Source organism: Phyllobates terribilis, unplaced genomic scaffold (genome assembly GCF_046119375.1).
Source record: "Phyllobates terribilis strain yellow unplaced genomic scaffold, ASM4611937v1 Scaffold_8__6_contigs__length_399053987, whole genome shotgun sequence".
Taxonomy (NCBI): domain Eukaryota; kingdom Metazoa; phylum Chordata; class Amphibia; order Anura; family Dendrobatidae; genus Phyllobates; species Phyllobates terribilis.
In genome coordinates, this window is record NW_027362768.1 from 287,844,902 (window position 1) to 287,868,172 (window position 23,271).

General features: G+C 43.2%; 1 protein-coding gene across 2 annotated transcripts in view; it reads right to left on the reverse strand.

The window, feature by feature from the left end:
• Positions 1-23,271, reverse strand: part of PRKCD (protein kinase C delta) — a 76,493-nt gene that overhangs the window by 5,073 nt on the left and 48,149 nt on the right. The window contains exons 2-17 of one of the 2 annotated variants that reach the window (XM_073644353.1): positions 22,132-22,254; positions 19,977-20,176; positions 19,806-19,866; positions 18,114-18,273; positions 17,970-18,001; positions 17,034-17,119; positions 13,158-13,287; positions 11,477-11,577; positions 10,412-10,508; positions 10,172-10,302; positions 9,920-10,093; positions 8,472-8,563; positions 7,100-7,162; positions 4,357-4,495; positions 1,846-2,034; positions 1,623-1,751 (exon numbers count right to left, since the gene is read on the reverse strand). In XM_073644353.1, coding sequence (XP_073500454.1) covers positions 1,623-1,751; positions 1,846-2,034; positions 4,357-4,495; positions 7,100-7,162; positions 8,472-8,563; positions 9,920-10,093; positions 10,172-10,302; positions 10,412-10,508; positions 11,477-11,577; positions 13,158-13,287; positions 17,034-17,119; positions 17,970-18,001; positions 18,114-18,273; positions 19,806-19,866; positions 19,977-20,176; positions 22,132-22,246 — 1,899 coding nt within the window. In that variant the 5' untranslated portion in view covers positions 22,247-22,254. Of the gene's footprint in view, positions 1-1,622; positions 1,752-1,845; positions 2,035-4,356; positions 4,496-7,099; positions 7,163-8,471; positions 8,564-9,919; positions 10,094-10,171; positions 10,306-10,411; positions 10,509-11,476; positions 11,578-13,157; positions 13,288-17,033; positions 17,120-17,969; positions 18,002-18,113; positions 18,274-19,805; positions 19,867-19,976; positions 20,177-22,131; positions 22,255-23,271 lie in introns of both variants that reach the window. The other variant, XM_073644351.1, reaches the window with a different exon arrangement.

Genomic DNA, 23,271 nt, shown 5'->3' on the forward strand with positions numbered 1-23,271 from the left:
CCATTTATTACCTGTGGTGTTCTTGGCTATATTTATATACTTGTTATTAACCTCTACACATAATAGTAGAAAGTATTTCATGCACTCGTTGTTATAGATCATTTACAATTAGACTGAGACATCACAATGGTTGTGGTGGGGATTTATGGTTTCTCCAGAGTATTTTGAGACTTACTCATATTTGGTATATAGGAGGGGGGTCTGTTGGTACTTATAAGGATCAACTAGATGATTAATTATGCCATTGTTGGCTTTTTAATTGTTTTTACTTCTACGTTTCTTTTCTTTGTTCAATAAACTCTAACATTATATATTTCCTAATTTTGGTGATCCTGAGTAATGTTATACATACTTCTTTCTCTCCTACTTCTTGTATTTTCAGTCAAGTGTGTTCTCGGTTATCCCATCATGCATTGGTAGTGCCCTCAGTTTTTCGTTACTAGTGATGAGCGAGTATGTTTTGTTAACCCTTTCGCCGAGTATGCTTGGGTCGAGCACCGAGTAGTTACAGCTGCTCGGTGTTATGTTTGAGTCACTCCGTGTCCATGATTTGCGACTGTTTGACAGCTTTAATACATGTGAGGAATGTCTATTTCTTACACATTCCTCACATGTATTAAAGCTGTCAAACAGTTGCAAATCATACACACGGGAGCGATTCAAACATATCACCGAGCAGCTATAAATACTCGGTGCTCGGCCCGAGCATACTCGCTCATCACTACTAGTTACTTAAATAAACACACAGCACTGCCACACACACCTTTATTCACATGTAGTTCAGTGATTGGTGTAAAGCTGTTCTCCAATTGTACATTCTAACTCTTGCAACTGATCACAGGCCTGAGACATGATGGAAGGTCCTACAAGCAGATTAGACCTTTGCAGAAACCACGTCCTCTTCTGCAGTGCTTGGTGAAGATCTGGTAGAGACACTTGTGCAGTAGAGGGCCACACAAGTTTCTTTCTCCCTGCCCGTCATCCCACCCCTGCTGCTATGGCTATATGTCCACTCCTAAGCATGTCCTACATTGTAAATGAAGTGGATGAGGCTGAGCTGCAATATGACACACAATCTTTATATTTTGAGGATTAATGACTTAGGGGTTATGGTAGCTACTAGTGCCTAAAACCACCAAAAAAACATGCAATACCCAAATACATGGACAAGTCTACATCAACTACATATACAAACAGTGTAAAATGTGCCTTAAAATGTTGTAAATATTTCCAAACATTTGCAACTTTTTTCACTATTTGCTAGATTTGGAAAAAAACAAAACTGTGCATGGTTTACAGGGAGGGGCCGTGCTCTACAACTTTTAAACAGATTTATTAATAAGAAAAGCAAAAAAAAAATGGTGCAGATTCAGGCACAAATATACACTTGCTCATAGCAGGAGAAATGTGGGGAAAATTACCATCTGAATACGGCACAAATCTGCCATTAATAACTGTCCGCATTGTGAAGGCAACAACCAGACCCCGCTGAAGGGCAGAGTCCTACAGATGTCTATGGCGCCATTAATGGTGGAGCATTTCTGCTACATCAGGACATATCATTTATATAAGACCCCCAACATACAGGGGTGTAGGGATTCTGCAAGTACTGAAGCACCTACCACTTTAGGCTTGAAAGGCGGTTCCACTTCTTTTTTTTCCAAAGCTGTCCAGTTGATAGTCTTGAAGAATGGATGTAGTTTGATGTTCCCGGTCACACCAAGTCTTCTTGTGGAGTCTCTATCAAACAGCTTAGCGAGAAAAACAAACAACGATGAGCAATTAAATGGCTGGTGCTAAACAGAAGTCCCCAATGTAGCTGGAAGTAATGAGAGACATCTTTACCTTTTCTAGGAGGTCTCTGGATTCTTTGGTGATCCAGCGTGGATAGTGTGGAGTGTCTACTCGAATTGATTCAAACAATTCATCCTCATCATCACCATGGAATGGCGACTGTCCTATCAACATCTCATACAGCAGGACGCCAAAGGACCACCAGTCTACAGAAAATGTGTACTTGTGCCCCTGCAGAATCTGTGGGGTTACAACGCTAGAGGTTAGAGTATTCATTATACTTAAATCACAGTGGCGTACCGCCAATGGCGGCAGACGACGCGACTGCTATGGGGCCCATGAGCCGGGGGGGGGCCCCATAGCAGTCCAGGGGCGGACATACCGCCGGTTCAGCTGCACCGGGGCCTGGAGGGTCAGGGGGGCCCTTGCCGGGCGGCTAATATGGAGCGGCGGGCAGGGAGCAATCCCCGCAGCTCCGCTGCGGAGCTGGAGGGATCCGTCCTCTGCTTCCTGCCTGGCGCGTACTCCCTGACACAGACGCGCGCAGCTTGATGACGTAGTCATGCAGCGTGCGCCTGGGTCAGGGAGAAAGTTGCCGGGAACGAGGAGGATGTTGCAGGGGAGCGGGCTGAGAGGTAAGTTGTATTTTTTTTTTTTTTTTACTGAAATGCTGGGGAGAGTAACAGGAGAATGAGGGGAGGTGGGGGACAGCAATGATGGGGCTGGTGGCAATGGGGACAGAGCAATGATGGGGCTGGTGGGACAGAGCAATGATGGGGCTGGTGGGACAGAGCAATGATGGGGCTGGTGGGACAGAGCAATGATGGGGCTGGTGGGACAGAGCAATGATGGGGCTGGTGGGACAGAGCAATGATGGGGCTGGTTGCAATGGGGACAGAGCAATCATGGGGGCGCTGGGACAGAGCAATCATGGGGGCGCTGGGACAGAGCAATCATGGGGGCGCTGGGACAGAGCAATCATGGGGGCGCTGGGACAGAGCAATCATGGGGGCGCTGGGACAGAGCAATCATGGGGGCGCTGGGACAGAGCAACCATGGGGGCGCTGGGACAGAGCAACCATGGGGGCGCTGGGACAGAGCAATCATGGGGGCGCTGGGACAGAGCAATCATGGGGGCGCTGGGACAGAGCAATCATGGGGGTGCTGGGACAGAGCAATCATGGGGGTGCTGGGACAGAGCAATCATGGGGATTTCACTTTGCTTGTACTGTAAAGCCTTGTATATTTTCCGTGTGCACAAAGCCTTACAGTTAATTGGGGAGAGTCACAGAGACTGAATAATTTATATTATTGGCCGGAGGAGATTATAGTTAATGGGGGGCACAGTGCTGCTTATCACTTTACATTTTGATTGCTAAGTGGCTAATAGTATATTAATCGTGGGGGTTACATATCTGTATTCGAGGACACAGAGCGGGGGAGACACAAGTATGCATACAATATGTGACCTTGTTATTTTCTAGGCTGGAGATCATCGTGACAAGACGAGTCGTGGCTGGGAGATGTCGACATGAAGGTCTGACCAGACGGAGAAGAAACAGCAGAAACCGTCTCTGATCAGATGAGACATCAGTGGTAAGTTCTTGGATGGAAATATTATTCTGTATCTGCACTGTGTGACTTGGAGTGATAATGCTGTCTGTAAAATCCCTTAGGCTGCATTCTCACATTTGTGTGAGAAATGTCCAGATTTTTTTTATCGAATGGTCCATGGACTCGTAGAGTTTTATAGATCCATTCACACATCCATGAAAATCATGGATCTGAGAATTAGATATGTGAGGGTCAGAGAATGTCCTGTTCTGATCCGATTTTGAGGATTAGAATAGGACATGCTCAATGCGTCTGTAAAATAGGGCAGCACACCAACACTGCACACAGATGCAGGAATGTAGCCTTATTATGTATAGCACAGTCCCTTAGAATATAGTGTACTCACTTATTATGTATAGCACAGTCCCTTAGTATATAGTGTACTCACTTATTATGTATAGCACAGTCCCTTAGTATATAGTGTACTCACTTATTATGTATAGCACAGTCCTTTAGTATATAGTGTACTCACTTACTATGTATAGCACAGTCCCTTAGTATATAGTGTACTAACTTATTATGTATAGCGTTGTCCTTAATTATTTAGTTTCCTCTCTTATTATAACATGCATCCGTATTACCTACCATCCTCTCTAGCTCTAGGGGGTCACAGATAGGGGATCATACTGTGTTGGTGTCAGCATACTTTGCCCTGGGAGTTGAGGTGGGGTACAGTAGGGCCATTATACTGCGCATGTGGAGGAATTCAACTTGGGCGCATCACTGTGTTTGGGGGGGGGGGGGGCACTTTTGTTGGCATCATACCTTATGGGGGGGGGGGGGGATTTTTTTATTTTTTTAGGGGGGGGGGGCAATTAGAACTTCTGCTATGGGGCCCCATGATTCCTATGTACGCCCCTGTTTAATCATATAGTCAATGAGCGATGATTTTCTATAAATATTTATACTGTGTACACAGAACACAACAATCAGCGTCAGCGATCTCACCTCTGGAGCGATGTAATCTGGGGTCCCGCAGAACGTGCTGGCTTTATTATCGCCAAACACATTTTCTTTACACATTCCAAAATCTGCAATCTTGATGTGGCCTTCCCTGTCCAACATTACGTTGTCCAACTTCAGATCCCTATATATTAAAGAAAGAAAAAAAAAAGGTTGTAGGGGGTCCCAAAATGAATATTTATAATGGTAGCAAAAGCAGCGGAGCGACACATTAGGAACCACTTCTGCAGCCAATCAACTGCTAGCTGTAGCACTTAGACTGTATTCACATTACATTTGATATCTGGGAAAACAAAAATGTATCCTATAGGGGTTAAATCACCCAAGAGATATCAAAATAGTGTCCCCTTGCCATCTGCTGAGCCAATACAGGTGCATCTCACTAAATTAGAAGATCATCAAAAAGTTAATTTATTTCAGTTCTTCAATACAAAAACTGAAACTCATATTATATAGAGTCATTACAAACAGAGTGATCTATTTCATGTGTTTATCTTTGTTAATGTTGATGATTATGGCTTACAGCCAATGAAAACACAAAAGTCATTATCTCAGTAAATTACAATAATTAACAAAAAACACCTGCAAAGGCTTCCTAAGCATTTAAAAAGGTCCCTTAGTCTGTTTCAGTAGGCTCCACAATCATAGAGAAGACTGCTGACTTGACAGATGTCCAGAAGGCAGTCACTGACACACTCCACAAGGTCCCAGAGTTCCAATTTTCATTTGGCAATCAATGTCCCAGAGTCTGGAGGAAGAGTGGAGAGGCCATAATCCAAGCTGCTTGAGGTCTTGTTACAACTCTCCTGTTAGGTTTTTTTTAGTTTGCTGGTCACATGACCATTTTGCCTATTTAATCCGGCTCCGCCCTCCTGGCTTGGCTGGACTTACTGTTATGATCTGCTACAGAGACTAAGGAAAGAGAGGAGATCTGTCCCTACAATAGAACTAAACTAGATCCCTACGAAGTAACGGGGAACCTGATCCTGCGATCAGACCCGCTAAAGTCCTCGGCTAGTCTGAACGCAGACCTATAGATGTGAGGGAGGGATCCCTACAAGATCTAGGGACTGGGAAAAGTTGGACACCTCCTAGCAGAAATAGTAGCAGTCAAAGACAAACACACAACAAAAAGGCATAGGGGTCAGAAGACCTAGCAAAACTAACAGAGAATGGCAACAGAGCAACAAGCTAGCTCAACAGTAGTAAATACAAATGAAGTCCAGCAAAGCCAGGAGGGCGGAGCCGGATTAAATAGGCAAAATGGTCATGTGACCAGCAAATTAAAAAAAAAACTAACAGGAGAGTTGTAACAGGTCTAGTGTGAAGTTTCCACAATCAGTGATGGTTTGTGGAGCCATGTCATCTGCTGGTGGAGGTCCACTGTGTTTTATCAACACCAAAGTCAGCGCAGTCGTCTACCAGGAAATTTGAGAGCACTTCATGCTTCCCTCTGCTGACAAGCTTTTTGGAGATGGAAATTTCATTCTCCAGCAGGACTTGGCCCCTGTCCACACTGCCAAAAGTACCAATACCTGGTTTACAGACAACAGTATCACTGTGCTTGATTGGCAGCAAACTCGCCTGACCTTAACTCTATAGAGAATCTATTATAGAGAATCTATGGGGTATTGTCAAGAGGAAGATGAGACACCAGACCCAACAATGCAGACGAGCTGAAGGCTGCTATCAAAGCAACCTGGGCTTCCATAACACCTCAGCAGTGCCACAGGCTGATCGCCTCCATGCCAAAGGAGCCCTGACCAAGTATTGAGGGCATTTACTGAACATACATTTCAGTAGGACAACATTTTGGATTTTAAAATCAATATTTCAAGCTGTTGTTATAAAGTATTCTAATTCACTGAGATAATGACTTTTGTGTTTTCATTGGCTGTAAGCCATAATCATCAACATTCACAGAAATAAACGCTTGAAATAGATCACTGTTTGTAATGACTATATAATATAAGAGTTTCACTTTTTGTATTGAAGAACTGAAATAAATTAACTTTTTGATGATATTCTAATTTTGTAAGATGCACCTGTATATAATTTTTCCCAAAACAGAACTGAAAACTGTAGCTGACTGTACAAATAAAGCTTGCAAAAAAAACCTAAGCCATGCATTATACTTTTTTACCCATTATGGAAGGTATACAGCGGGAAACCTGACAAGCATTAGACTTAAGTGTAATGTGAACAGAGCCTTACTATATAGGTAGACTTCAGAGGTGCCTGCATCACCCCCAGCAATAATTACAGTCAAATCTATTTTGTGGCGGTATAAAATATTTAAAGAAAACCTGTTATCTAATTCATGCTGCCCAAAACACAGGCAGCATTAATCAGACACTGGCTGCATTATTGCAGCCATGTAAGTTTTACTCTCAGATGACTTGTCCGGGGCAAGTCCCCGGCGGCTTCTTCCCGCCCCACTCCCCATGACGGACAGGTCTCTCCCTATAAACACAGGGTGAAACCTATCAAATATGGAGATCGGGGTGGGGTTAAGCAGTTGGGGACTGGCCCCTTGGACTAATCATCAAATCTGCATGTTCCCCAGATGGCCGTTCAAAGCATGGTTTTCTCTGAAATTCCCCAGGGTTATCGAGAAAAACTTACACGACTGCAAAAAGACAGACAGACTCCAAGTCATGACGCCCGAGAATTAATTGACAGGTTCCCGTCTAAGTGTTGCATGCCCTAGAGAAATGTCTGCCCTTACCTATATATAATGCCCTTGGAGTGAAGGAACTGTAATCCACATATTATTTCGGCTCCATAGAACCTGCAGGATTAAGAAGTGGCAACATGAAAATATGGTATAAGACATTTATTCATCTGTTTAGCCACAGATCTGGCTTATCAGCTTTTCTTTTATATATTTAAGCACTCCGAAACAAAAAGGTCTCACGACAGCCGCCCAGCGATGGACTTCAATGAAATTGTAGGAGGTTAAATATGGGGAGACAACATGGCAGCAGGTTTACTCGTCCTCTAGCGATAAAATCACTGATTTATCAGCAGCAGAGTATCAAAACTACAGCAAGCAGCCTAGTAAGTGACACATCACTGGAATCAGGCTCTCTGCTCCTACATCATGCGGCTCTCAAATTAAGTGGCAAAAAGCTGACGACAGATTCCCTTTAAGTGTTAAAAAAAAAAAAAAGGATTGGCACACATTTATGTCATGCATTGTCATTCTCCAGGGAAATTAATGGGAGCATAAAGGCCCCCCATAGACATTGGAGTGGAATCGGCTGAACCCACGGTTGGAGGATCCGGCAGTCGATTTTACAATAACTGATCCCTTTGTTCATTGGCGAAAATAGCTATTGCCAGTGAAGTCTGGTGGCCTCTCTCTTATACAGAACTCATCCGCACTTTTGCCAAGCCAAACCTTACTATGAATGGGGAAATCGGAAGAGATAGCTGTCTAAAGTATGTAGGGGGGAGGTTTAAGGGGTTATCCGGTAAAATAAGGTTTTCCCCTATACCTAGGATAGATGATAACAAAGATCAGTGGGGTCCGACCACTGGGACTCGACCGATCAGCAGAACAGGGAATTTTCATCCTCGTTACAGAATGGGGTAGTAGGTCAAATGCACAACCGTTGCCCCATTCATTCTCTATGAGGCTGCCGGAATAAGCTTAGGGCAGTGATTAGCAGCCCCTATTTGGGATGGGGCATCTAACCTGCCACACCAATGGGGATAAAAGTGCCATGTCCAAGACTAAAAAAAAAAAAAAAAAAATCCCCATGCTGATGAGTGGCCGGACCCTCACTGATCAGTAAATTATCACCCGTCCTGTGTATAGGTGATAATTTGATTTCACAGGACAACCCCTTTAAGAATGACTGAGCATGCTGGCTGGGCTATTTCCTGAAGCTTTCAGTTACAGTGAATGAGTGTGCCGATTGGATGACCCTCATCAACACTATAGCCAAAAATGGGAATTTCATGCGACTTGTACTATGGATCGGAGTCCAGATCCCCAGGCGCAGATGTGGGATTATAGGACTGTGGCTGTATGGCCTCTGTGAATTGTCTGCCTCCTTCTCTAGTGACTGTCACAATGTAAGAAATATACTCACGTAGCCCTGAAAAGATCAAACCGACCCTTGTCTTGTATGTGAAACATCAGATCTCCTCCATTCAGAAACTCCATGACAAAGAAGAGATGTTCCTATTTGAGATATAATGAAGAAAACCAAACATCAGGGGGAACGTAGAATAAGATTCACATCGTAGAAAAATTACACCCAAAAAATTTTTTTGCAAAACACTTAGGTGTTTTCTGCCTCTGCTCTATGAGTCCTATTGGCAATGATCCATGGGAATAAAAATGCAAATTCGCTCTCTCCTGGGAGGTAAGAAACTCTCACCATTGTCACGTATTGGAGGCAGAGACCCTGTAAGTCAATGTCCGTCCCTTTATAATACTGTTTAGCTTGGCTCATTTTCCTGTCCACGTTGCAATGCTCATTAACCCCTTTCCAGTTTTGACCAAATTTTGTTTGTGGACCTGTGTGTTTTTTCCCATGAGCGCTTGTTTTTTGGGTTTTTTTTTTGCTGGACAAGTTGTAGTTTTGAATGATTCTACTCATTTAAGCTACATAATTTACTGAAAAAACAGAAATAAATTCCAAGTGTGGAGAAATAGTAAAAAAAAATACACAAAATGCAATTCCGTCATCGTTTTTTAGATTTAGCGTTGACAATGTTCAGAGTACGGTAAAAACTACCTGATTCTTCAGCTCATTACAATTACAGTGATACCATACTTGCATAGATTTTTTTTTTTTATATTTTAATGATAAAAAAAAAAGTTTCTGGGCCCCGTAAGGATTTTTATTTTTCCATCAATGCAGCTGGGTGAGGGCTTGTTTTTTTTTTTTTGAGTGGCGAGCTGGCGTTTTTATTGGTATAATTTTGGGTTAGATTTCAAGTTTTGATCGCTTATTAGGGAGGAGGGCAAACTTAAAAAAAAAAAAAAGAAAGAAAAATTTGGGAGATTTAATTTATTTTTCTCTTTACCATCACGAGTTAAATTATTATTTTGTTAGATCAGACTTTTGCAGACTTGACGATACCAAATATGTTTATATTTCTTACAACACAGCACAAAGATGGCGGCAACGGGTGCGTTTAGTAGAACCCTGCCGGCCATAGGAATCCAATCGACACCCTGGGAATCGGCGTATCCCATAAATGCCGCTGTCAGGCAGTAGGCATCTGGGTGTCAGAGGCAGGTGCTGGCTGTATAAACACACATATATACATGTGTGGTGGGTGTTGGGCAAGGGGCATAAAGGGTTAGACTTACAGGCTAGCTACGCCCAATATTTGCCACTAGTGACACAGTTTTCTTTCCTACTACTAGAAAGCTCCTCATCAGCTCAGTGATTGGTCCCTGGCTGCTGCCAATTACCCAGAAAATGGCATTTGGTCCTAGAGGTGCACTTATTTCCCAACCAGTTCCCATGTACACAGCCAGTGGGCATGCAGACCCTCGTTTCAGATTCCGACCTCAGCTTGTTACCTTTGTCTGGAAGCTGCAGTAAATGTGTGTGAGAAATGGATTTTCCCAGGCCAAAGCGAGCACGCGTTTCTCCACCATCGTACACTCCACATCATCATCGATCAGAACCACGTCCTTCTTCAGGGCCTTTACTGCAAAAAACTCGTTCTTCCCTTTCAGCTCGGCTAACAGCACCTAAAAAGCGGCAAACAGAAGAGTCAGTGGTGCACACTGCAGAAGACGGACATACTGCCAAATGCCACAAACCATTACCTTGCCGAAGCTGCCCTTCCCCAGGACCTTGTGAAACACAAATTTATCTACGGTGACACGGTTTCTGATACTGGAGACCCTGACAGTCGGCCGAGGACTGCTCCCCTCCCAGAGCCGGTCATACTGGTTGTCTGCTGATCCAAAAAAATCAAAATCATTTTTTTTTCTCATGTACACTGCTAAGATTTCACTTCACTTGAATATGAAGAGCGTTCTTTCTTCTCCAAAGTCTGTACTTACCTGTTGTATCCAGTCCGGCAGCACCTGGGCCTTTTGGAATTACGCCCTGGTATATGGCAATGTTTTCTAAGCCGGAATCGGATTTCCTGTTGGATTTCTATAAAAAAAAAATGTAAAAAATACATTTATAAGAGAACTGGAAAAGGAAGACAAAAGAAAGAAACGAAGAGAAAGAAAGAAAGGAAGAGAAAGAAAAAGAAAGAAAGGAAGAGAAAGAAAAAGAAAGAAAGGAAGAGAAAGAAAAAGAAAGAAAGGAAGAGAAAGAAAAAGAAAGAAAGAAAGGAAGAGAAAGAAAGAAAGAAAGAGAAAGAAAGAAAGGAAGAAAGGAAGAGAAAGAAAGAAAGAAAGAGAAAGAAAGAAAGGAAGAGAAAGAAAGAAAGAGAAAGAAAGAAAGGAAGAGAAAGAAAGAAAGGAAGAGAAAGAAAGAAAGAAAGAAAGAAAGAAAGAAAGAAAGAGAAAGAAAGAAAGGAAGAGAAAGAAAGGAAAAAGAGAAAAAGAATGAGTGAAGGAGGGAGAGAAAAAGAAAGAAAGAGAGGAAAGAAAAAATAGTCCTGCACAGGACCTTAAACTTGGGGTTGCAAAAGGTGCTCACTACCAACTCTGTTGTCTGCGCCGTTCAACCAGCCACAGGACCACTGTACCCTGTTATAGGCTGCAGCGGTCAGGTGACTTAAACCTTGCGATTCAAGTCACAGTTGTAACTAATAGCAGGGCGCAATGGTCCTGTGGCTGGTTGAATGGTGCGGCCATGGCATTCAGTGCTGGTGCAGACCATAGGGCAGCCTGTGCCGAGTCCAGGTGGGTGATGTCATCTTTACAGAACCCTTCCCCCAGGTATAAAGCACCATTTGCCCAGACAACCCCTTTAACACTGCCATTAGGAATGCAATATAAGCACGTGGCCGCCAATAGCCGATATACCTAATACATTTAAAGGGATTTTTCAGACCGGACAACCCCCTTAATATGACAAAAACCCAAGGATCAGCTGGGTTCGCTCCCGAGAACCCCTGCAAATGTTCTAGCTCATTTAGGCACAAGCCATTTAAACGCTCTGCTTCTTACCACGCTGACTTGGGTCAGAGCTTCCGCTAGAAGTTTCTGGTTGATGCCACATAGATTAGCAACTTTAGTCTGACACTTGTGATGGACGTTCATAGCACACTCTACAGAATGGACGAAACAGACATATTATATATTGTGCGCGGTCTAAATATCATTCGCCATAATAAGATCTACATAAGACTCCAATATAGGATTACAATAGCGTATGTAACAAAGTCGTATCCTTAGAATAAGTTGTCAATATCAGATTGGACAGGGTCAGGCTCCCGCCACTCCCACGATCAGCTGATTGAAGGAGCCATGAGGCTTCTTGAAGTGCGCCTATCATGGTGTAGTGGTCATGAATGGTACTGCAAGCTCACTCCCATAATGAGAAAATTCGGGGCTGCAGGTGGCCTGTCTTCCCCTCTGTGGTAGGACACTGTCACTGCAAGAAACCTCATATAATACTTAAGGGCTTAGTAGTAATTTGACATTGGTTGAAAATATATGTTTTGACAGCGCCTTCTTAAAGTAAATTATGTTAATTATGACTTTAATTATCAAGTCATTTTGAAATTCAAATGAACATGCGCATTAATATATCTTCATTCTGGATGCAGAGCCATTTTTCTAATATCGTGCTCTAAATCTAATACAGAACATTTGACTGGCAGCGATCACCACTAGAGGGAGCTTCAGAGCATACTGTATAGTACCATGGTATACAACAGGCACACCAGCTCCCTCTAGTGGAGGCCAGAATGTTAGCTTTGCCATTTATCCAACTGATTTGAAGCTATGCATTAGGCAAATAAAGATAAAAATGCTAAAAAATATATATCGAGAAGTTAATTAATCAGCACAAAATTTGGGACTTTTTTTTAGATTTAAAAAAAAAAAAGTGAGTGAGTGTGGAGGAAGATATAGGGCAAAAGGGGATATAAGAAGAAAACAAGTGACCAGAGTCATTGGATTTAATCATTTAGTGTCCCTACGAATGTGCCTGAGCTATACTGTATTCCTTTAGCAATTGACCAGTTTGGCATTAACATCAGGCATCACCTCTTGTCTTGGCACAATGCAACAGCAAAAGGCAACTGAGGGACAAGAGGCAAAGTCTGCAGCAGAGATAATATGCTGCACAGATACAAAGTACGGCACATAGGGCCCATGCATCTGCTTCGTTGAATTAAAATAAAAAAAATAAATATTAAATGCACTGGATGCTACAAGGTAAAGGTGATTTTTGCATCCCTTGGATCCTTTTTGGCCACTTATATACGATTAGTGAGATCTGCCTATATGGGTTGTCTACTAACCAACATATATCATCCATCCACATGACAACCATATGATGGTTGGGGGGCTAGGTATTCATCACGAGACCACCGCTCTTATAAGCAGTGAATGGAGAGAATTAGGAATTAAAGTAGGTTCCAACCAGTAATCATACATTTATCACCCATCTTATGTTTGTAGCACAATCCCTTTAAAGACATGACTTATACAAGAGCTACGAATGAGAACAACTCATGAGAATGAGAAATGTACAATGTCAGGACCATTGCAGTTTCCTCGGTAAAGTCTTTACAGAAGTTGTGCAGGTTCTCGTGTGAAGATCTCCATGTATCAGACCTGTTCTCACTGCAGCTGAAGCTTGAGGTAAGACATTAGAGGAACTAGAGGTCTGTATACTCACCATCGCATTTTAACCCTTGTTTCACCAATCCCCATAGCAGGCTGCCGCAGTGATCGCAGAAGGTAGGGCTCTTATAATTGTACACTTTGAACCGGTGAGGCATATCTATGTTAAACCTTTCCCTTTGGAACTAAAACACAGAAAATACCAGTCAATCCTACAATACAAGAGTCAAAAGAATCCAAATCTAAAAATATTATACTATACAGCACATAAAACTTTAACTTCATAAACGCGTTTTACTCCTTATATGTGGACTCCATATAATCCCTGAGATGTCGCTGTGAGCACATAGCAGTCGCAGTGCATGAGGCCTTAAATTATTGAACCCCTGACACATTAAAGGGAATGAGTCATCATAAAATGACCTATTGTTTAAATCAGGTTTTTATGTACGTTTTAAAATGCTTTGGTAATTTTTTTTTAAAATTTCTGTATTAAAAAGAAGAAAAATCTTGCAATTTTCCCAGTGGCCATTGGGGCTTTTTTAGACTACAACTTCCTGTTTCAGGAAACAACACATGTACATAGCCACAACGATCAGATCTCAACCCTATCTTTTGTACTGAAGCATCTAATGAGCATGTACAAAGGTCATTGTGAAGGAAGGAGGAGCAGGGCCAGCTGTGATATCACCTATTGTGATTGGTGGATACTGTGTTATTAGCTGTGTATAGAGGTGTTAAAGGTCTTCCTAGTCCGGCCTCTGGTGATAATGAGACTAAAATAAAGGGTACACTAAAATACCACATCCTAGATATCACTGAATGAAATATTCCAGTTGAAAATCTTTATTTGTTACATAATGGAATGCGTTGAGAACAATAAAACATAAAAATGATCAATGTGAATCAAAATTAATATCCCATGGAGGTCTGGATTTGGAATGATACTCAAAATCAAAAAGGAAAATCAAATTACAGGCTGATCCAACTTCAGTGGAAATGCCTCAAGACTAGGAAATGCTGCTCAGTAGTGTGTGGCCTCCATGTGCCTGTATGACCTCCCTACAACGCCTGGGCATGCTCCTGATGAGGCGGCGGATGTTCTCTTGAGGGATTTTCTAGACCTGGATTAAAGCATCAGTCAACCCCTGGACATTCTGTGGTGCAAAGTGGCGTTGGTGGGTGGAATAAGACATGATGTCCCAGATGTGCTTGATTGGATTCAAGTCTGGGGAACGGGCGGGCCAGTCCAAAGCATCAATGCCTTCATCATGCAGGAACTGCTGACCCTTCAGTCACATGAGGCCTAGCATTCTCATGCATCAGAAGGAACCCAGGGCCAAGTGCACCTGCATATGGTCTCACAATGGGTCTGAGGATCTCATCCCGGTACTTAATGGCAGTCAGAGTACCTCTGGCGAACTGTGCGGCCCTCCAAAGAAATGCCTCCCCACACCATTACTGACCCACTGCCAAACCGGTCATGCTGAAGGATGTTGCAGGCAGCAGAACGTTCTCCATGGCGTCTCCAGACTCTGTCACATGTGCTCAGTGTGAACCTGCTCTCATCTGTGAAAAGCACAGGGTGGCAATGTGGAATCTGCCGATCTTGGTGTTCTCTGGCATATGCCAATCTCCCTGCACGGTGTTGGGCTGTAAGCATAACACCCACTTGTGCACGTCGGGCCCTCATACCACCCTCATGGAGTCTGTTTCTGACAGTTTGAGCAGATACATGGATGTTAGTGGCCTGTTGGAGGTCATTTTGCAGGGCTCTGGCACTGCTCCTCCTTGCACAAAGAAGGAGGTAGTGGTCCTGATGCTGGGTTGTTGCCCTCCTACGGCCCCCTCCACGTCTCCTGGTGTACTGGCCTGTCTCCTGGTATCTGCTCCATGCTCTGGACACTGTGCTGACAGATACAGCTACCCTTCTAGCCACAGCTCGCATTGATCCTGTATGAGCTGCACTACCTGAACCACTTCTGTGGGTTGTAGACACCACCTCATGCTACTGTACCTCTAGGGGTTAGAGCAATGCCAAAAAGCAAAAGTGACCAAAACAACCGCTGAAAACAGAGAAATGGTCTGTGCTCACCACCTGCAGAACCTCTCCTTTATAGGGGTGTCTTGCTAATTGCCTATCATGTCTACCGGTTGTCTGTTCCATTTGTTCAACAGCAGGAAAAATTGATTCGCAATCAGTGTTCCTTCATAACTGGACGGGATGATTTCACAGAAGTGTGATTGACTTGGAGTTACATTGTGTTAAGTTTTCCCATTATTTTTGAGCAGTGGATATTGTAATATGAAAAAAAACACTGCTAAAATAAATAAAATACATACAACATACAAACCTAATTTGAATGGCAAGTCATTTTCTGATGACACATTCCATTTAAAACTAAGTCATAAAAAGGTGGCAAAATGTACGCCCAGAGAGTAAAGTTTGGGCATTGTAGCAAAGGCAGGGTGGGGTTTGGCTTTGTGCAGCATTCATGCTTGTTACTTACATGGACACATATCAATTTCTATGTGTGTAGTTCACCTTTATATAAACTGTGCACATGGCCCATATTTCTGGAAAGGCTACATAGCCATAGGCCTCAGACAGCTATTTTAAGGGATTGTCCCTTTTCTAAAAGTGGACCTGCCAATCATGTGGGTCCTTGCACTGAGTCTTTACGCAATCAGCAGCTGCCGCCAGTGGGAAATGGTGACCTGCGTAATATGTGGTTGCACCAAGTCCTCCAGACCACAAGCTTCTCTTTGCAGCAGCTCACCAGTCTGGTTAACAGAGGAGGGGCCCTAGCATGAGAACCCTCTTTAGTGAAATCTCTATGCCCCAAAAAGGCCGACGGACAGAGGTGATTGCGCCTTTGTGACAAAATGAATGAAATGCTGATGGCAACACAGCGAAATCAATGCCTCATACTTCTTTAATTCACTAACTTCTTAAAAATATTAAAAGCACAAAGTGTTTAAGAGTTAAAAAGTCATAACTTGGGGGTTGTAGAATCAGTTCTCTTATGACTTTCACACATTTATACATTCACAAGTTTCCTCCTGATCTGCCTCTAATAAGTCATTCTCTAATCTGAAGAACAGATAGAAATATTGGTTTGACATTTGGACGAAGAATCCGAACTATTGATTTCTTAATGAAACGTTTATGGAAAGGCCAAGATATTAAATGACTGCTGGCTCGGGCAATCTAGTTCTTGGCTCATTTAGATAAAAGCGTAATTTGCCAGAATGCTGCATACCAAAATCAATTTAAGGGTTTATCCAGGCCTTTTTTTTTTTTTTTTTTTTTTTTACTATGGGCCTAAAAACGAAGTGTTTTTCGGGGTTCGGACATAAGCCTCGGTGGGATCAATGAATGGGTGCCACAATGCAGTGTGAAAGCATCCTTACAGACAGGTAGTTGCTAACTACCAGCCTGCTCTACCCGGTCCTGGCACAGAGCAGTCACTGACCGCTCCTGCTCAATGCCAACAGAGCAGCTCTTTTTCTGTGCTGCTCTGTCAACAGGGCGTGACTAAGGACATCATGCTTATTGACCACTGTATCTCCGCAGGTAGGCAGCGGGGAGCCAGCAGTCACACCATGCCAACAGAGCAGAGGGGAAGAAAAGCTGCTGCCCTGTTGATGTGATGTCAGTGGAAATTGCTGAATCACCGGCAGGAGCGGTCCGTGACCACTCTGTGCTGGCAGAGATTGGCAAAAGTCACAACAGATGGGTAGTTTTATCCTCATAGTAAAAAAAACAGGCTAAGTCTTGGATAAATCCTTTAAAAACAGAAGGGAAAAGTGGAGAAAGTGAATCAGAAAACCTCCACACGACAGTAAATGTCATAAGAATACCGTATAGATAAATGAGGCCTATAAATAATGGTCTGGATCCTTCTAAGTTGCAATATGGCGCACTTACCATGGTGTCCCGGCTGTTGGCAGCTGTGCCCGTGCACCTGCCAATGATCTTTTCAATGCATTTTTTATGTATGGCAGCATTGCACTCTGCAAAGAAGAGAGAGTTTTTATCCATATCAAAAGACATCTAGTTATACACTCTCAATGACTGCTTCACTGAGAAGAAGGACTGAAGACGAAGAAAGAATATGGAAAGGAAGAGGAAGAATTGCAGCAAAACAAGAAATTAGAATTATTCCTCAATATAGAGAAAAGTAAAGTGGTAGAAAGAGAGAAGATACCCATGTATGGACAAAAGATAATTCAGCCTGAAAATGGAGACTCTCAGGATGGTTAGACATAAGGAGACATATCAAATCCTTATCTAAAGGGCTACTAAGCAACCCTAGTGCTGGAAGGACATGTGGGTCCACCTGCTCAAAGACCAATTGTGCCTGGCGTCCAAAGCAGTAAATAATCTGACCAATTCACTTTGCATTTTGGAGATGAGCACTTTAATATTCAGCAAAATACACAAAGCCTTTATCCTCCAGCATTAAAGGGTCTAAATAAAATGGCAGATATGGAGCTTTGGAACCCAAGACTCCAGACTCCACCCTGAGCCCAATAAATTACTAGAAATCCAAGAAATATAGTGTTCAGAAATTGAAGAGTTTTGCCGGATATGGAAGAATCAGATAATCTTTTCCAATAATGACCATCTCAGTAGTATAATATCCAGGAGGACAATATGCTACTCCCTGAACAATATCCAGAAGGACAATGCTAGTCCCTGAACAATATCCAGGAGGACAATGCTAGTCCCTGAACAATATCCAGGAGGACAATGCTAGTCCCTGAACAATATCAGTTTCCTCATCCTGCACAGCATTATAGAAAGTGCTTAGGATACATAGAAAGCTGTAGAAATAAGTAGTAGCACAGTTTAGCAACTCACGTCTGCATTTGTATCCTTGCTTGTTCAAGCCCCTGGAAGAAGAAGAAGAAGAGACCGGTGATGAGAGGGGGAAGACGTCCATATAATCTGTTGTACATTTGTGACATTTTGATGCTGCTGGTAACGCAGGAGAGGTTTACTTACCATACAAACTCCTTACAGACGGAGCAGAATGTTGGCTGGCCAAAAAATGTGGCAATGAATTCGTGGTTCTTAATGTAGTGTATTTTGGCCTGTTTGATGGCTCCTCTCCGCCTGTTGATGGTTACGAGACCTTCATTTTCACGCACAGACTGTTTGCAATCTGTTAGGAGAGAACAATGAATGCAATGAGTATATCCCGAGTTATGGAAACTGTGCTGCTCAGCTGTGTCCAGCCCTTTCCTTAGTCCGACCACCTGTGGCTTGATCGGAGACGGATATTCCTATCCCGACCATAACCCTTTAAAAAGACAAACGACTTAATACTAGTGTTTATATGCAGTTGTGCTGCAGCAAAACACCAAAAAAGTGAAGAATTAAAATAAATGTGTAAAAAAAAAAAAAGTCAGAAGTAATAAACTATATAAATGATCAACTGGAAAAGATAAATCTTAGAAAAGACACATGAAGCCGACAAAATGCATCAAAAACAGGGCAGCAGAAGCATGTAGATCGCTGTCATTTCCTCACTGTCAGCCATGCAGAGTGTGCTGCACAACGGTAACATGCAAGCAAGCAGCGCACTGACCCCTCTGTTGGACAGACATGGTGCCCTGTATGGCAGGCGAGGGCCGACTCCAGCTGAGCTATCCTAGCACTGTACTCAGCATTAACAGGACACGGACTGAGGACCTGCTCAGTGCAGCTGGGATATGTACGAGGGAGGAGGCGACACTCCGAAAGGGAGGGAGACGAGCGAGTATTAAGGGAAATGCAAAAAGGAAATACAGAAGTAAAGAGGCACCGACTCTATATTTATCTCCTGTATTTACTACCAATGACATATACTAATGTTAGCGCCTCCGGAGATAGAAATGCCATTCCTGCTGGCCGCCCTGCTGCAGGCACTGCCTCCTAGGAATAGGTGTTCAGCACATGGATCCGTATGTACTAGAACAGAATCCTTGATACTGTCCATTTATCTTATGCCTTTCTATACATCCCAGCCTTGACTTAAAGGGGATGCCCAAGTTTGGACTGAAAGTCTGCAATCATTCTGCATTAATCACACGTTGTCAGGATTCTCCGATGCTGGCAGTGAAAGACCACAAGTATGCGATTTGAATACTTTCGGCCACATTCCGACTAGATGGCGGAGCACGTCTAGTCAGCAGGTGACCACATGTCATGTGACTGCCCGCTCTCGCCACCAGAGAATCCTGAGAGCATGCAGTACACAAACAGTCAGGATTCAAAAGTCTGCAGTCACATAAGAGCGACCTTCATCATAAACCTGGACAACCCGTTTAAAAAACCAAATAACCTGTATATAAACTGTATGCAGAAATTCTCTTATCTAACCAGTAACTTGCCTCTTCTAATAAAGGCATATATTTCAGCCTTTCTGAACTGTTGTGTGGGATGTATGGTGCATAGCAATAATATAACAGGAGACGAGCGCGTATTCATTCTGCAAGGCACCAGTCCAGCTATGAAAGAGTTACTACAGACAATGCAGTGTCCTCCATCAACTTCACACTGATAGCTGAGCCACATGCGAGGTGCGAGATTGTTTGTTGAGAGAACGCTCATAGGAGACAGATATGAGAGCGCAGCACATCACACATGGGCGCTCTGCTCCGAATCACCATAAACACTGCACGCACTTATACAAGTGTCCTTAGGATGACATACCCATGTCCTCAAGGAAGTACTGCACGGACATCAGCACTTTGCCCTGGGGCTGCAAGTCCAACTGCAAAAAGATGAAATGTTCAAAGCAAAACCATTACAGACTTGAAGACCATAAAAATCCTACTAATGTAATAAGGTCATTACTCTGCTGTTTTTTTTTTTTTTACATACCCAGAACTCTGATTTTCCATTTCCTTTCTTGCAGCGCTCGGCAAGCAGAGACACCCCAACTGTGGCTTCAGAGAGGGGGTCTTCAGCCGCCTTCATAAGCACGATCTGAACGACCCGACCTTCAAAGATGTGAGCATCAAATGAAGACTTCCAGTCTGGATACATGGTGGGTTTCTTCTGGACAAGCGTCTTTCCTCTCTCTGTAATATAAGGGATACAAAGCAGAATGGACTAATTGATGGTAGAAAATTGGAGCAGGGTCAGATAATAGGTGTAAAATAACAAAAATTACCATTACCTGTTGACTCCTCTGCTGCTCCAGCACCCCTCTTCCACTGCTCCCCACCAGTCTTTTGCTTACAGGGCTGTAGCAATCATAGTCTAGAACACGTGACCACTGCAGACAATCACTCCCTTCATTGGTGATGCCAAAATAAATGGCACAAGACCAGTTATTGTCTGCAGAGGTCATGTGTTAAGACGTCACCGTTGCAGCCCTATAAACAAAAACCTGCGAGAAGAAGCAAGAGTGGCGCTGGAGCAGTAGGTGAACCAACATGGGAAGTTTTGCTTACTTTAATATTTTACATCATTGTCTGTCTTCGCCCAACTTTTGCAGTGTTTCTGTTTAGGGCACCTAGGGAGCACCAGTCACTTTCATGTTTTCTTTTTTTTAAATACACACTTTGTAATTTACAACATTTATGTCACAGAAAGTGCACAAATGTATGACGCAATACTAGGGAGAGCTATAACAAGTGAAATTTAAAGATTGGGCGACCCTTTGAAAAGTGACTACACGCGCACCAGCAAACCGAAAAATAAAAAAGGAAATACTCTAAAAAGGCAACAAAGCCACCGTAATGTACTACGGTCACACGGCTGTGCGTACACTGATCAGCCATGGCAATAAAACCATCGACAGGTGAGGTGGAGATTGATCATCATATGACAACGGCACCTGTCAGAGGGTGGAATATGTTATGGAGGGAGGACAGTCAGTTTTTGAAGTGGATGTTTTGGAAGCAAGAAATATGGGCAAGTGAAAGGATGTTAGGACCTTTGACAAGAGCCACAGCTTCTCCTAAATATTTTGAGGAGTGTTTCTGCTATTTAGTGGTTGGTAGCTACCAAAAGTGGTCAATGGAAGGTCAGCCGGTGAGATGGCAAAAGGGTCACAGCTGCCAATGGCTCCTTGATGTGCAATGGAGTGAAGGCAAACACCCCTGGTCAGATACCAAAAATGCATTGCTGGCTGTGAAAAAAAAATAATAATTAATTTCAGAAGCTACTGCACTGCAGCTTCCCATGTACGTGTCTACTTAGTGCAAGAGCCCATGCTGAACTCTACACAATATCTGACTGCTAATGTCTAGGTGCCGAATACCACAGGACACCTGCACAGGTCATGGACAGAGTCCACTCCAGTGGGTCAGAGTTGTTTTGGCGTCATGGGGGCAACTTACCTAATATTAGGCAGGTGGTTTTAAAGTTAGGGCTAACTAGTGCATATAAATCTTTACGCAATAATTTTTGTTTCCGCTGTAAAGAACAACCATGTAAAATAGAAATTAAACACGCTAAGGGAAAACGGATGTTGAATTTAGATGTCCAGAATATATGAGGCTGTTGAGATTGGGCTAGGAGACCCGCGGCCAGCCAGTACATTGCCAACCGTACATGGATTGTGTTTCACAGATGTCAAAATTTGTCCTGACAATTGTGTAGTAAAGACTAAGAAAAAAAATCACCCATTTAGTTTTGTTACCATCATGTGCCCAATGTTTTTTTATTCTGGCAGGACCAGGTGACCGTATAATGTGGTTGGCGTTTGCATACTCTTGCACGCATCCTTTCCCTATATACATGGTTATATTGGTGTATATATCATACATGGAGATTATTAGGTGTGTGGATTACTGCTCCTTACGGGGTAAGAGGGTGCTCTGCATCAGCCCTGATACCTTGGTTCCTTTATTAAGGAACACCTACCAAGATTGGGCTGATAAATCACAGTGCCTAGCATGATGCATGTATCTAAAAGGTTTGGAAAAAAATAAAGTCCTGAGAACCCACAAGACGCCTGGCATCGAGAATAAGACAGTTTGGCATGGAAGGTGTTAACACGTGAGAAACAAGTCTCTTCTCCTCTTACCTGTAGTGAGGGATTCCTTCACCTTCACGGCACAGAATGGCTGGCATTGTTCAGACTGTCCTGGCATAGGTCCCAATTCAAATGAGTTAAAGGCAATCCGCAGGAATGGAGCCATGGTGCGCCCTACAGAAGAAGACACAATCCAGGGAAGGTCAATGTTGGTTGTGAAGGGCAGCTGCACAGAAGTCTATAAACAGCTTTAGCTGAAGTGGCCATTTTCTGATTATTTCCCCCTTTTTGCAGACACAGGGAGATGTTCCATTTCACACATTTTTTGGCGAAACAGTTTGTCTCCTGAGACCAGGGGTCCATCAGGTGATTGACAATGGATGAGAGAAGGTTTACTCTGAACAGATTCCTAATGGATAGAGGAGTGCCTGCGTTAAACCTCCTGGAATAAAATGCTCACGGTTTATATTACAGCTACATATACAGAAGAGTAAAAGCCACCGAAGCATCCACAACACCAGCACCCAAACCTGGTCACATCACGGAGTCCGATACACATCTGTCATTCTGCGCTATACCAAATCTACCCCCAGGCACGGGACCACACTGCATTTCTCTACAACCCCCCTATATAGTCACTTTAATAGAGGCAATAGGTGTCCACAAATAAAAGCGTCAAAAACATTTGCTGATCAAGGAACAAAACTAATGGCCAGATTTACTACTTTCGGGTTTTTTTTGTCTTGTGGCCTTTGTTGGAGCACACAGTCAAAGAATTTTGTGCAATATCTAAATGGTCTTTAATTTTTATCTTTAATTAAAAGGGAATCTGACAGCTGAGATATGATTCACGAGCAGCATGGATCAGGCACTGCTGTATGATCTCAGCCAGGTATGTGACTCCGAAACACTGCAGGGTTTTAAAAAAAAAACAAAAACACAAACATACGGAAACCAAGCCGCATGGGAGACTAGTCGGACAGGCAGGTCTTCAGTGGCTTCTCCCCACCCGCTGCCAGTGACTGACAGGTCTCTTCCCTGCATACATGTATAGGGAGAGACATTATTGACAGCGGGCAGAGAGAAGCCACTGGGGACCCACTTGTCTGACTAGTCTACTGTGCGGCTCAGTCACAGGCCATTTTTAAAAAGTTTTCTCTGAAATGCTTACAGAAAATCAAGCTCTGGACA